Raw genomic sequence first — 14,529 nt, forward strand, 5'->3', positions numbered from 1 at the left:
AGCCACCCTGGGCTGCTCCATGCCCAGCAAACGTTCCGTGGCCGGCCCTGGGTAAGCAGAGCTGGTGCCTCCACCCTCAGCCCGACCTTTACACAGGCTGAAGGTCGGGCTGGCGCAGCAGCAGGCGCCGGCGTGGAGGCTGCTGCCATCCAGGCGCCCAGCAACAGCTTCCGGAGGGTCCTGGCTCCGTCTGGGTCTCTGCCACGGGGATGTAGGAGGAAAAGGTGAATTCCTTCTCCCTGCTCCCCTCCCGTGGGCCAGGCCCATGCTCTGCGTCCCCCCTGCCCGTGGCTGCTGGGCAGAGGTGGTTGTGAGTGCTGCGGTTGTGCCGTGCTGCTGCATCCAGACAGTGACTGGGTCCTGGGGCAGGGGGAAAGCGTCTCCCTTGTCTCTGCAGGTCAGTGGCTTGTGGAGCTTGCGCTCTGTGGGTCAGTGGCTTGCGGAGTCCTGCCTGGTGCTCCCTTGCTGTGGTGGTGGAGGGCTCAGCACCCCTGGCCTGAGCTGCTCCTGCCAGGGTTTGGGTCCTGATGCAGTGCTTGGACTCTCCTGGGGTGCCTCAGCCTCTTTGGCATCATGCAGGGGCGGGCACAGGCTCATGGCGAGATGCCCATGGACGGGCTCGAATGGCCTCTGTCAGCACTCACCGATATGGGGGCAGCTCCTGCCTGCACTGACCTCTCCTCTCTCCCTGCAGAGTACAGCCGCTTTGAGTCGAAGATCCACGACCTGAGGGAGCAGATGATGAACAGCAGCATGAGCTCCGGCTCCGGCTCGCTCCGAACCAGCGAGAAGAGATCTCTCTATGTCCGGTAAGGCTCAGTCCCTCCTGCCTCCCCCCTTGCTCCAGGCAGCCAAAGGCGGGTGAGATAGTGCGTCCGTCCCCACCATGCAGGATGCAGGGTGGGATGGTTCAGCCTCTGGGCAAGCGTCTCAGAGGCCGAGAAAGCAAGTGCGATAGAGGCATCGAGGGGCCCGGAGGGTGCAGCAAGGGGAGCAGTGCTTCTGCACTGGTTTGCTGGGACTGGGTGCTCTGCACTGGAGAGCCTCTTCGAGGGGCTGCTCTGCTTTGGGAAGTGCTGGTGTCTCTGCAGAGCCCTGGGCAGCCCACTGGGGACCACCGGGAAATGGGAAAACTCTGGGCATCCAATGCTGCTTCTGCCCCATGCAGCTTTGGGCAGCATCTGGGGCGCTCTCCTCGAGTCAGTCCCTGTAACAGACTTCTCCCCATCTCCTCCCACCATTCCTGCAGCAGGATCTGGCAGGAGGGGAGATGAGCTCTTAGGAGGATTATTGCTCTGAGCCCTCAATGCGCGCTTGGTGCAGAGCCAGACGCAGGGCAGGCAGCGGTCGAGCAGCTCTGACTGCTGCGTCCTGCACCCTGCTCGCTGCCTGCCTCCTGCCACCAGCACGAGTGGGGTGGCAGCTGATGAGTAATTCTAACTGGGTAATTAAAGTAATCCTGTAAATCCTCCTCTGCCCAGCCTGTTGTGGGTGGGGGCTGGCAGACACAGGGGATGCCTCTTCTTCCCTGTGAGAAGGGTGACAAGGGGTGGGGCTGCATCAGCCTCAGCCTGCATCTCCCACTGCATGGCTGGATGCTCCATGCAGAGGGGCTTCAGGCTGTTGCTGGACCTAGTGCAAGCCTGTTCTGGCAGGACGGGAGAACTGCAGTTCTGGTTTGCTGCAATTCACCACTTCCTGTGGGGCTTTGCAGGCGTTTTGCTTCATTTAGCATCTGAGGGCTCTGTGCTGGGGGTGAGCAATGAGCTGGGTACCATGCTGAATAAACATCATCTCACTAGTCCTGTCCTCGCTCCCCTGCTGTCTCATGAACAGCCTTTTGGGTGGAGCAGGGTTTAGGCTGGGTCCAGCTTGAGTGGAGCCTGTGAGGCTTCTGTTCCCTGCCTGCATGTGTGCTGTGTGGATCAGGGCATGCCTGCGAGCCAGAGAGCTCCCGCTGCCTCCAGGCTGTGTGTAGCACCTTGCATCTCTTGGTGCATCCCTCCACGTGGCTTTGGTGGCCTCCCTAGCATTGCATCCCCTCATGTACAGCTTCAGACAGAGGCTGGGCAGTGCCTTGCTGAGGGGGTGATCCCAGGGGAGAGCTTTACCCCAGCACGGCCCTTCCCATCCCACCCGGTCTGTGTGGCTGCACACCCTGCAGGGTGCTGGTGCTCCCCGCAGCGCCTGGGCTGCCGGGCTCCCCTGGGCGGGGTGGTTTCGAGCACAGTGTACCCGAAACCAGCTCTGCTGCTGCGCTGCGGCCGGGACACCAATTACAGGACAGAACTGCTTGAGTCAGCCCCGCGCCGCTCTGTGGCACCCTGCTGCCGGAGCTGGGCACCCCGGTGCTGCTGGAGCCGGCTGCAGGTGCCGGTGCTCACGGTGTGCTCTGGAGCTGCACCAGCGCAGCACGGGCAGGGATGAGGCAGGTTCAGTGCTGCCTGCCTGTGCACTGCCCTGGCACCGGGGCCGTGCCGCGCGGGGATGGGGTGAGGTGGGCATTGTGCCTGGGCACCAGCAGGGTGCCGTGGGTGTCCCTGGCGCTGCTCCGCTGCCCTCCAGCCAAACCGTCTGCTCTCCTGGCTGCTTTTGTGTGCTGTGAGCAGAGCAGAGCAACCACGCTGCTGCCTGGGCCTTGCACCCTGTGTGCCGCAGGGAGCATCCAGCCACAGCACGTCCCGGGTGCTGGCACGGTCTGGGGCTCGTCTCCGGGAGCATCCTGCCTTGGGGAAGCAAATGCTTTGTGCCTCAGCTTTGCAGGGGCACGGCCCTTGTGCAGACCTTGCTGTGCCGCCCTGGGATGCCGGTGGCTGCTGGAGGAGGAGGCAGGAGCTGCGGGGCCAGCGCTGCTCTGCAGGACAGGGTGTGGGCAGGCGCCCTGCAGCCAGCCTGCTCGGAACCAGCCTGACCAGTTCCCCAGGCCTTGGCTCTTGCTTTGCTTCCTGGCTCCGGCCTCGCCGGGGCCTCCCGGCCATGCACAGCCTTATCTTCTGGCCAGGAGCTGCCTGCGAGGGCTGCTCACCTGCAGCAGGGCGCCCTGCGGCCCTCGGGTGCAGAGGGTCTGAGCACTCAACATCGAACAGTCCCGAGAGGCCTGAAAGGTTCCATTGCCCAGCGCTCCCCTGGCAGCGCTGGAGCAGGGATGGGGCCTGAAGAAGGGCCCTGCAGAGAACATGACCCATGGTCCCTCGTCCTCCCCTTTGCTCCGTGTGCTTTCAGGCCCCATTACGAGCCCGGTGAGCACAGCAGAGGGTATCCCTCCTGGCTGAGGAAGGCTCCTTAGTGCCAGCATTCAGCCAGCAGCCGGCCAGTGCCTGTGGAGCCTGGGCTCATGCTGGGCTGGAGGCAAGCGGGGCCGGTGTCCCAGGAGGAAACAGGGATTGCGCTGCCCACAGTGGGGCTTGTAGTGACTGTTCCCTTGGTTTGCCTGGCTGCAAAGTCGCTATCGCAAAGCAGACGCTGAGATCTGACATTAGTGGAATGAATTGCATGTGAAACCACTGGGAGCAGCTTGAGCGTGTGAGCTGCAGTGGGGCGTGCGATGGAGCCTGTGCAGGGAGGCTCTTACTGCTCCTGGAGTGAAAAACCAAAAATAAACCTTTTCTGGGGCCGGTTGGTTTCACACGGAAGATAATTTTAAACTAAATAAACCATTCTTGGGAGTCTGAAAAGGATCAGTTGTGGAAGCAGCTATGTATGTACCCTCAGCTGTGTTCCTGGGCTCTGGACTAATGTATCTCTGGACATATCCCTGGCAAGGGGCTTTGGGCAAGGGCCTGTAGGGACAGGCCAAGGGGAATGGCTTGAACCTGCCCGAGGGGAGACTGAGCTGAGCTCTTAGGCAGAAGCTCTTCCCTGTGAGGATGCTGAGGCGCTGGCACAGGGTGCCCAGAGAAGCTGTGGCTGCCCCATCCCTGGCAGTGCTCAAGGCCAGGTTGGACACAGGGGCTTGGAGCAAGCTGCTCCAGTGGAAGGGGTCCCTGCCCGTGGCAGGGGTTGGAGCTGGAGGAGCTTTAAGGTCCCTTCAGCAAAAACCTTCCCGTGATTCTGTGATCTGCTCCTCCTCAGAGCCCTCTTTGACTATGACCGGACCCGGGACAGTTGCTTGCCCAGCCAGGGGCTCAGCTTCTCCTATGGGGACATCCTGCACGTCATCAACGCCTCCGATGACGAGTGGTGGCAAGCCAGGCTGGTCACTCCGCACGGCGAGAGCGAGCAGATCGGGGTCATCCCCAGCAAGAAGAGGTGAGTTCTGTCAGCAGGAGCGGTCCCAGCCGTGCCTCCCGGAGCCCTGCAGCCCTCGGGGCTCTGCTCAGGGTGGGCTCTTGCTGTGGTCCCAGCCCGCTGTGGCCGTGCAGCCTGAGGGCACCCCAGCTGCAGGCTGGGGCTGTGTGGGGGGGTCCTCTAAAGCTGGGGGAGACTCCAGGGGAGGAGGGGAGTGCTCAGCCCCCGCTGTGGTCGCTGTGGAGATGAGAGCTGGTGTTGGCCAGGCTGGGGCTCCAAGGGAGGGCGAAGTCACAGACTCAGGCTGCTCCTTGCAACCTCTGACAACCTGCGTGGCTCTGCAAGCCGGGTCCCCTGGGATGGGAAGTCACAGGGAGCAGAGGAACCGGCTGCCGTTGCCTTCAGGTCTGCAGTGCCAGACCCGCCTCTGTCCTCCATCCTGTCCCTCATAGGAAGCTTGGCTTGTCCTCATTCCTGCTCCTGCAGACGCTGGTCTTGGCAGCTCCACATCCATCCCTCTCAGGGAAGGAGCTGCCCTTTGTCAATAGGGCCACCACCCGAGGGTGCACAGAGCCATCTGGGGAGCCAAGTGGGCAACACAGAGGGTGCCCACCTGGGACTAGCACCTCTTTTTGCCCTTTAACTTTGATCAGGGTGGAAAAGAAAGAGAGAGCGCGGTTGAAAACGGTGAAGTTCCACGCCAGGACTGGCATGATTGAGTCTAACAGGGTAAGTGCCAAGCTGGGGCTCAGTGGGGCACCCAGAGCTGGGAGCTAGTGGGGGCAGCCGGAGCTCCCAGTGGGGCAGCTGGAGCAGTCCCAAAGAGCAGCACTGAACCTGCCCCAGAGCTGCATGTGCTTGTCATGAATCCTCTGTGGCTGCAGGGGGTGAGCAGAGGAGCCCAGGATGTGTGTGAGCGCTGGGGAAGGAGCCCTGGTTGGAGTGGTGGTGGAGCAGAGCCCGTCCCACTGTGGCCCATGGCTAGGGGCTGACTGCAGGCAGGTCATGCAGGTGAAGGCAGCTGCCCTCACCCCTCACAAAGAGTGCTTCGTGAGTGGACAAGGAAGGGAGAACGGCCTGGCTACCCCTGCAGAGCTGCTCATTGCCTGTCGGCTTCCCAGCATCCCTGCCACATGTTTTCTCCATGCTTATTTTTTTCCCTGCATTACAGTTTTCATGTAATCTCCATTATTCCATTGAGGGTATCCGCCCTGACCCAGCTCCTCATCGTCTCTTCATTTTAATTTCCCCCCGTGTTAAACACCGCTGTTTTCTCTGTCCTCCATCTCCATGTTCTTCAGTCGATCAAAACGAAACGTAAAAAGAGTTTCCGCCTCTCTCGAAAGTTTCCATTTTACAAGAGCAAAGAGAACCTGGCCCAGGAGAGCAGCAGACAGGAACGTAAGTAGCAGCTGGCTAGAGAGGGCAATGCAGCCCTCAGGTCCCCTGCCTCGGGGGGAGAGGTGTCCTTAGCCAGCGGTCCTGGCTGCTCCGCAGCCGTGCGGCACCAGGGACGGAGCGGAGCTGGCACGGACGCTGCAGCTGCAGGCTGGCGCTCTCTTTCTCTCTCTCATGTTCAATGTCTTCATCCTTTCATCCAACTTCACACCCGCCTGACCCCGCTACGCCTCCCGCCGCCCTCCCTCCGCTGCGGGCTCTGCTCCCTCCCTCTGCCCGCCCAGGGCTCTCCTGTCCTCAGCTGCCGCCTCCTGCAGAGCTGCTCCTGCCCCTGCCAGGCCCGAGGAGCTGCAGGGGTCCCGGCTGCCCTCCCGCAGCTGCCCTAGAGGTGACCTGCACCCCCACCGCCCCCCGCAGCGCTTCCCCCAGGATAAACCCCGCGGACACGGGGGCGCGGAGCCCACCTGCAGCTGAGGCACATCTCCGGTAGCTGCAGGCCCTGGCAGCACCCCAGGGCTCCCAGTGAGGGCAGGGTCCCCCCCACGCTGACAGTGCTGGGGCTGCTCACCAAACCCAGCGCCTGCTCCTTCCGATGCTCGACTGCATCCACTCCCTGTGCGCGCACCCGGAGCGCTCCTCGCGCCTCAGGGCGGAGGAGCCGGGCTCTGCCCCGCTGCCAGCGCAGGGAGCACTTCCCCTGCACACCAGGGGCTCTCGTGGGTGTGATGCAGAGGCAGGAGGTTGATGCTGGGCTGCTCCAGGGGCTGCCCAGTCCTCTCTGCTGCCCGTGCCAGGCTGGCGCTGGCTTCCAACGAGCTTAGCAGCCAGCAAGAGCTTCTGGCCTGTGCTAGAGGCTGAGTCTCTGTGTCCGGGTGTCTTGTAGTGCCTGGGCTCCAGCCAGCTCCGTGCTGGAGCCGGGGGTCGCTGGGGCTCTGCTTTCCGGCAGTGCAGGACAGTGACTTACGGCACAGGGATGGGGCAGGCACCACTTTGCCAGCCCACGTCACAGTGAGCTCCCTCCTCGCGCTGTGCCGCTGCCCACCCCAGCTTGCAGCAGGGGGTCCTTGCCCCAGGGGCCCACAGCCCGTGTGAGCACCGGCTCACACGTCCCTGCCATGCACTGCAGGGCCGGCTGTGCCGGGGGGCACAGAGCCGCTGCGCCCGCTGCTGGCCCTGCTGCCCAGCCGCTCAGTGCCAGCAGTGCTGCCCTGGCCCTCTGCCCGCCCCAGACCCAGGGTGGCCCTTGGGGGTCGTTGGCAGAGGGGGTAGGCTCAGCGGGGATGGGGGTCCAGCCGTGCGAGGCGAGACGTTGGCAGCAGGCTGATGGTGTCAGCTCTGACGACACTTAACCTCACTTGCAGTTGCAGCTCTGGGCCGTTCTGCACTCCTGTCACTAATGCTGGTCTGGCTCTGTCTCCCCCGTCCCTCTGACTCCCCTCTCCTGCACTCTCTTCTCTTCCCCCTCTCCCCTTTCTCGCTGTCTGTGAAATCAGGACTTCCCTGGGTTAAGTGACGATTATTATGGAGCAAAGAACCTGAGTAAGTGGAATTTGGATGCGCATCGCTCTCTCCGTCGCTGGCATGCCTGGTGGTGCCTGGGCACTGCGCTGCCCCGGGACGCTGCGGGGCTGGAGGAGCCGCTGCTGCACGTGGGAAGGGACGGGGCCGTTTGCTTGGGATGCTGCTGTGCCCTGAGTGTGCCCAGCGAGGGCTGCGCTGCTCCTCATCTTCCTCTGCTCCTGGCTGGGCTGGCTGCTGGTTGTAGCGCTCGGAGCTGGGGAGCCGCTGCCAGTGTGGGTGGGAGGTGGCCGTGACCACAACAGGCCTGCTCTGAGAGGGGGTGACGGTGTTTGGAAGCGTTGCTACCGTCCCCTGGGGCACCACGTACCCAGGGCTGCAGAACGGTGCTGGCCGGAGCCCCTTGGTCCTCCCGGCTGACTGCGGGTCCAGGGCAGGCAGTGGCCAGCAGACCTGTGGGGCAGTTGCAGCACTGGATCAGCCTGAGCAAGCAAAGCCCCAGACTGTCCCCTCTTGTCACTGTCCTGTCTCTGTGAGTCCCAGCCCCAGGGGTAGGCTCCCTCTTCCCTACCTCTGTGCTGCCGTGGAGCTGTGCCTTCCCTGTCCCTGTGTGCATGCTGCACCCGCTCCCCCTGCAGCACCCCCCTGCGCCCTCCCCGTCCCTCCCTTGGCCTGGGAAGCCCAGCACCAGGATGTGCTGCCCACATGTGCCAGGCAGCCCTCTCCTGGCACCCCGGAGTAGCCGACTGTCCCCTTGCACATCCCTGGTTTCCTAGCAAAGGGTGGGAGATGCTGCCCATGCCCATGCGGGTGCTGGGGTGGGTGTTTGGGGTCAGTGTGCTGGGTGACAGCCGGGTGCCTGCTGCCTGTGCCCCTTCTGAAGGGGTATGTCTGGTTCTTTGCAGAGGGTGTGACGTCCAACACCAGTGACAGCGAGAGCAGCTCCAGTAAGTGCATCCCGCCTGCTCTCCCGGCCCTGTGCACGTGTGTGTGTGTGTGATGTGTTGGCACTTCCATCGTGTCCTGTCCTGGTGGTGTTTCTGCCCAGAGGCTGGTCCTTCCTGCTGGTGACACCCAGATGCTGCAGCCAGGAGGAGCAGGGCCTTGGGGCAGGAGGAATCTTGCCCATTGCTCTCCTGGCTTCAGGGCTCTGCTCCAAGGCTCAGTGGTAGGTTCCCATCCATGGTGGTCCCCATGGTGCCTGCTGTGGGAAGCAATGGCCAGAGGTCGGGTCTGTAGCGTAGGTCATGTAGCGTCTAAGCCTGTACAAGAGCATGGGGGTCCGGCTGCAGGGAATGCTCACCCTGTCCCTGGCAGCTCCTCTGCATACCCGCAGCTCATCCACCAGGGCAGATGGAGCATCCCAATGGGCCCCGAGCCTGCAGCAGCGGTGGGGTGGGGGCACTGGGGCTGGGCAGCGCTCACCTGCCTGTCCCCGCTCTCTTGCAGAAGGACAAGAGGACACCATCCTGTCGTACGAGCCCGTGACGCGGCAAGAAAGTAAGTCCCAGCGCTGAGCTGCGTGTGCCTGCTCCAGCGCAGCGGGACCAGTGCCACCTCCTCCGGCCCCGCCACAGCAGCACCGCGCCGGGGAGCACCAGGGGAGGTTCTGTTCTGGTGGTGCAGCAGGGGCCGGGCACGGCACCGCCCCGTGCGCTTTCCCTTTGTCATCAGCAGACAGTGCCTGTGAGCTGCCCCGCAGCACCAAGGGAGGGATCCAGAGCTGACCCTGGGCTGGGCTTTAGTCCCCAGCTGAGGACAGGGCTACCCTGTCCTGCCTCCGGCCAGGTCCCTGCTGCAGGGCAGCTCCCCCACCCAGAGCTCTCGGCAATTGTCCCTGCTCAATTCTGCATCCCTGCAGGCTCAATGGTCCCAGCCTCGGTGGCCTCTCCTTGCCAGAAGCTGCACCAGAGCCTTGGGCTCCCATTGCTCCCCCAGCTCCATGGCACCCTCGCCCAGTTGTGTGGCTCCTGCCCTGAGCACGGGGGCAGCTTTGCTGGTCCATGTCCTGGAGACCCAGCGCCCTCCCCGGGGCCACACGGGGGGCTGGGGTCGGACGGGAGGGAGGTGCTGGTGGTGGCCAGGAGCGGGGCGGACGCGGCTCAGGCTGTGGCTCCTGTCGGCAGTTCACTACGCGAGGCCGGTGATCATCCTGGGGCCCACCAAGGACCGGGTCAACGACGACCTCATCTCTGAATTCCCGCACAAGTTCGGCTCCTGCGTGCCCCGTAAGTGCCTGCCCGCGCCTGCGCCGCAGGAGGGGAGCAGGGGTGGGAGGGGGCCGGGAGCACGGGGCACGCAGCGCTCGGGCTCACCCCTGGTGCCCTCTGCAGACACCACCAGGCCCCGCCGTGACAACGAGGTGGACGGGCAGGATTACCACTTCGTCGTGTCCCGGGAGCAGATGGAGAAGGACATCCAGGACAACAAGTTCATAGAGGCTGGGCAGTTCAACGACAACCTCTACGGGACCAGCATCCAGTCAGTGAGGGCAGTGGCGGAGCGGGTGAGTGTCCGGTGGGAGCAGGACATGTCCAGTCCAAACCCAGGTGTGCCTGGCAGTTCTCCTCCTCTCCCCTAAGTGAGCAGAACCCAAGGCCACTGGGAGCTGGCTCGTGTCTCAGGGCTGGTGTTTCATCTCTGTGGTCCTCTTTCGGAAGCACATTGGAGCAAGCTGCTTTGTGCACTGTGTGGGAAACTCTGATCCCGACTGTCTCCTTTCCAGGGGAAGCACTGCATCCTGGATGTGTCTGGCAATGCTATCAAGAGGTTGCAACAAGCACAACTTTATCCCATTGCCATTTTCATCAAACCAAAATCCATTGAAGCGCTCATGTAAGTACAATGCCACGTTCTGTGCCTCTGCTCTGTGCTTCTCCAGGGTGAGCAGCTCCGGCACATCAGGGCTTGGCATTTCTGCTGCCTCTGCTCTTTAGAAAGCAGCAGAAGTTGCTGCTGGTGCTGAATTTGTCCCCTGTTAAGAGGAGCTGGGCCACTGCTGTCTCTGTGGTGTCCCTCCACATCTAATGCCATGGTGCATCCAGGCTCCATGAATTGCTCTGGCTTAAAGCATTTCATTCATCCCAGAGAGGATTATCCATGGGAAATCTAAAGATGTTCCCAAATGTGCCCGGTGTAACCTGAGTGCAGCCAGGAGAGGAGTGTTCTATGATTCTCTGTGAGGAGGCTCGGTAGCTGGAGATGCACTGTGAGATCAGAGACTGCCGGCACCGAGGGGTCTGGGTTTGAGTCCACTCGTGTGCTATGGTGGCAGGGGGGGTGGTGGTGGGCAGGGCGGGTGGGAGCCAAGGCAGCAAAGAGCATGTGGGGAAGGGTCCTGCCCGCGGGCGCTGGGCCCTGCGCAGCTCCGGGTGTCCGGGGGCTTCCCAGGCGCCCAGCTCCAGGGGTGGGCTTGCTGCTGTTCCCCGCTGAGGAGAGCTGAGCGGGTCTCTCGCACCCGGCAGGGAGATGAACCGGAGGCAGACGTATGAACAGGCCAACAAGGTCTTCGACAAAGCCATGAAGCTCGAGCAGGAGTTCGGCGAGTACTTCACAGGTGAGCGTCCTGAGCCGGCTCCTGTCCATTGACCTCGTGTTCCAGCAGCTGTGACCTCCCTCCCGGCACTGTCCCAACCACGGCGTCACGGGAGCGTGTCCAGCTCCATCAAAGCAGGACAGAAATGGTGCTTTGCCAGGAGGGCTCTGCCAAGGGCAGCTCCAGGAGCAGGGGACAGGAGTTAACCCGCTCTGGAGGAGGGGACAAGTCAGGCAGAGTCAGGGAGCGCTTAGTGCCAGCTTTAACAGCATCCCCAGGCCCCCAGCGCCAGGCAGGGGAGCGCAGCACAGGCTGAGGGCTGCAGGGCTGCAGGAACAGAGCTCCCTGCACAGGGGGAAGGTGTTTTCAGAAGAGAAAAGTGTCGGTTGCAAGAGGGAGGAGAAAACGAGTGACGTGGTGGAGACTGCCCCGAGTGACTGCAGAGCCTCTCCCAAGAGCAGAGCCAGTCCAGCTGGCTTCTGAAGCAGAGGGGCTGCCTGGCACTTTGTGCCTGCAGAGGCAAGTGGCTCATGGCACAGACATCCCTGGGCATTAAGAAACTAACGTCTGCAACATGATTAGATGTGAACAGGGCAGGGAGAGAGGCAGACACTGGGCTGTCACCTTTCCTCCAGTGCAGTAACTGTTCCATAGAATCCCAGATGGTTTGTGTTGGAAAGGACAGGACAAGCGGTGATGGGTTCAAATTGAAATGGGAGATTTAAGTTAGATAATAAGGCAGAAGCTCTTCCCTGTGAGGGTGGTGAGGCGCTGGCACAGGGTGCCCAGAGGAGCTGTGGTCCCCTCCTACCCATCCGTTCTGTGTGCATCTTCCTCCCTTGTAGGCAGCACAGTGAAGTGCTTTGTGTTGAGCCCGTACTGAGCAGCCAGGACTGTTGCTGGTCTTTGTGCGAGTTCCAGCTGGGAGCAGCAGCCGCACACTGCCCTTTCCAGCCAGAGAGCACTGCAGTTCCCACCTGGCTGCAGAGGAGCAGCAAACAGGAGGAGCCCTCAGCAGAGGCTGCAGGGGACGAACAGCCCCGCTTGGGGCACACGCACGGGCTAATCCATGCGAGGGCTCTGGTCCCCGCAGCAGCGCAGCCGCAGCCCGGGGTGCCCTGGCACCCTTTGCCAAGCTGATTAAGTGCCCGCTGTGGAGAGTGCTCTGCAGCGGGATCAGCTCTCGCTAATCCCCTTGGACACGCTGGGTTAACCCCCTGGTGGGGGTTGTTCATTCACTCGCTGACCGTGCCAGCACCGACTCCTTCACTGCGGGGCTCACCCCGTAGCTACCCCCTGCAGGAGCCCTTCCTTCGGCTGGTGGTGGGGAAGGCGCTGGCGGATGCTCAGGATCTTGCTTGTTCTCTCCTCTCCAGCCATTGTACAAGGAGACTCTCTTGAAGAGATCTACAGCAAAATCAAACAGATCATTGAGGACCAATCCGGGCACTACATCTGGGTCCCGTCCCCAGAGAAACTCTGAAGATGTCCCCCTCCTGCTTCCCTGCGAGCAGAAGATCTCTCAAGTCCCACCTCACCCGAGCCCTCTGCCCCAAGGGGGGGGATATGAAAACTATTCCTGCCCCTTTTTTAGATCGTCGCAAAATTGAGTTTTCTAGTCCTGTTTCTTTTGTTGGGATGAACTCATCTCATTCATCACGTGACAGTTCCCGCTGTTCCTGCATGGACCTTCCCACTGCTCCATTAGAGACAGATGAGAACCCATTCAAGGTCGTTTTTTATTACTATTATTATTATTATTATTATTATTATTAAATCAAGAATCGACACGGGAGGAGGTGGCTGAGGACTAACGTAAGGAACGTAAGGAACAAGTGAAGCGATGGACTCTGAGCACATGAGCTAGTATCAGAGCTCCAGGGGCATTTTTCCAAGTGTGACTGTCGGGCAGCTCTGAACAGTGCGACAGAAAGGCAGCAGAAAGCTTTTTATTTATCTGTATATGTAATTTATATATAATATAGAGAGAGATATTATATATATATTATATATATATATGGACGTGGACTGGGAAACCGGAGGGACCTCTCGTGAAAGGCACCGCGTTGCAAGGAGCTCTCGGCTCCTGTGCCCCAGCCCTGGGTGAGGGGAGTCCCCGTGGGCAGGAGGAGCTCAGCCAGTCCCGGGCACCTCGGAGGCGACTCCGGCCGGGCCCGGGTCCATCCCTCGCCCTTGGCTTGCGGGGCCGGGGGTGCAGCAGAGCAGCACCACAAGGCGCAGCTGCTCTGGAGCCGGCCCCAGCAAGGGAATGGATGATGCTACATATTAAATTGCACATTGTTTTCCACACCACGTACGTGTTTGCATGAGAGGTTTCCTTTTGGTTCTATTTTTTTAAGCTGATTTTAAACCAAAACCATGTTGTGTTGCTGTGTTGGCTGCTTTTTGGTTTTTTGGGTTTTTTTTTTTGTTTTTTCCCACTGTTCCATTTTTCTCTTGTTAATCATGAACTGAATGGGTATAAAATCAATTTTTTTAACTTACTTTTTTAAACTGGCTCTCTTGTAAATAGAATCCAGAGCGACAATGGTTAGTTAGGAATTACTGTACCGGCCACGTGGAACAAATGTACTGGCTGTCCTGTGTTGCTGTGGGAAACCCAGGACGTTGAGCTGGCCCTGTGCCTGTGGGTGCAGGTGAGGTGACCCCCTCCAGCTTGGGGCAGTGCACTGGCATTCCCTCTGCATCAGCCACGGGTAGGAAGAGCCGCAGCTGTGCCTTGGATGGACACTCACGCTTCCCACATCAGAAACAGAACTGAAGAGCTGCTTCCCTGCTCTGTGCCACATTCCCAGCTCTGCAGCCTTCCCAGGGGAAGGTCCATCCTTCCCACACAGCAGGGATGGCTCCGGCTGCTTCGGGAGCTGGGGCTCTGCCTCTGCCACCTGTGCATAAATCCTCCTCCTGACACTGGGCTCTGCTCCCACTCACGGTCCCCTTAGGAGACCAAGCTGGGTGCCCTGTGGGGCAGGCGCTGCAGTGCTGCACCCACTGCTGCACTTGGGGGCTTTCAGGGGAGGCGACTTCGCTGGCCCTGAGCTGAGGAATGTGTGGCTTTGAGGACAGTGGCTTCCACATCATGGGAAGAGCCTTGTGTGAAGCTTGGGGGGAAGTTGCGCAGCCTTGGAAGAAGAGCAGTGTTGGTGGGTACTCGTAGCACAGGGAGAGGAGCTCCCACCTTACAGAGGACTCGTGAATGCTGTTTCTTAGTCACAGTGCCAAGCACCAGAACAGAAGAGGTCACCCTGTGAGCAGAGCAGGTAAGTCTTGGTCCATTCTCCCTCCCCTGTTTTACAGGGATAAGTGAGGGGTGCTGGTCCCCATTCCTGGTGGCGGTGGTTATCAGGGTGTCAGTCGGTGGAGGCACACACAGGCTACAGGAGCTGCTGTAGGACTCTGTACAGCCTGGGGAGAAGCTGTTGTTACTCCTCCTGCACCACACGGAGCCATACAGAGACCGAGCTGCTTCCCGGGACAGAAAGCGGTGCCGCAGGCAAGGAGGATGCTGCTGGTGTGGGACTGACCCTGCATGAGGAAACTTGGCAACAGATTCCTGCCCCGCTGGTCCTGCCTCAGCTTCCAGTGTCAGCCCCTGGAGAAGTGGAGGGGGTGAAGCAGAAGCCCTTGAACTGCCAGGGACACCGCTCCTGCCTTCTTTTTCCTTTTCCTTTTCTTTTTCTTCCTGTCTCCCTCCCATGAAGTCACAAGGAGAAGAGGATGTACTCCATGGCATAGCTGATGGTTTCGAGTCGATCAGGACAACGCTTGTTGGTTACCAGTGCTTCTTCCAAGGAGACGTATATTTTTAATAAACAGAGAGTTACAAAGAA

General features: G+C 60.8%; 1 protein-coding gene across 10 annotated transcripts in view; it reads left to right on the top strand.

Moving 5' to 3' along the window:
* DLG3 (discs large MAGUK scaffold protein 3) overlaps positions 1-14,529 on the top strand; it is a 68,803-nt gene extending 54,274 nt beyond the window's left edge. For 8 of the 10 annotated variants that reach the window (XM_065690091.1, XM_065690095.1, XM_065690096.1 and 5 more), the window contains 11 exons: positions 695-809; positions 4,072-4,248; positions 4,881-4,956; positions 5,529-5,628; positions 8,049-8,090; positions 8,593-8,643; positions 9,270-9,371; positions 9,477-9,649; positions 9,869-9,978; positions 10,608-10,699; positions 12,055-12,991. In XM_065690091.1, coding sequence (XP_065546163.1) covers positions 695-809; positions 4,072-4,248; positions 4,881-4,956; positions 5,529-5,628; positions 8,049-8,090; positions 8,593-8,643; positions 9,270-9,371; positions 9,477-9,649; positions 9,869-9,978; positions 10,608-10,699; positions 12,055-12,161 — 1,145 coding nt within the window. In that variant the 3' untranslated portion in view covers positions 12,162-12,991. Of the gene's footprint in view, positions 1-106; positions 225-694; positions 810-4,071; positions 4,249-4,880; positions 4,957-5,528; positions 5,629-7,118; positions 7,165-8,048; positions 8,091-8,592; positions 8,644-9,269; positions 9,372-9,476; positions 9,650-9,868; positions 9,979-10,607; positions 10,700-12,054 lie in introns of those variants that run through there. The other 2 variants (XM_065690100.1, XM_065690101.1) reach the window with 2 other exon arrangements.

The sequence above is a fragment of the Lathamus discolor genome, chromosome 9, assembly GCF_037157495.1.
Source record: "Lathamus discolor isolate bLatDis1 chromosome 9, bLatDis1.hap1, whole genome shotgun sequence".
Taxonomy (NCBI): domain Eukaryota; kingdom Metazoa; phylum Chordata; class Aves; order Psittaciformes; family Psittacidae; genus Lathamus; species Lathamus discolor.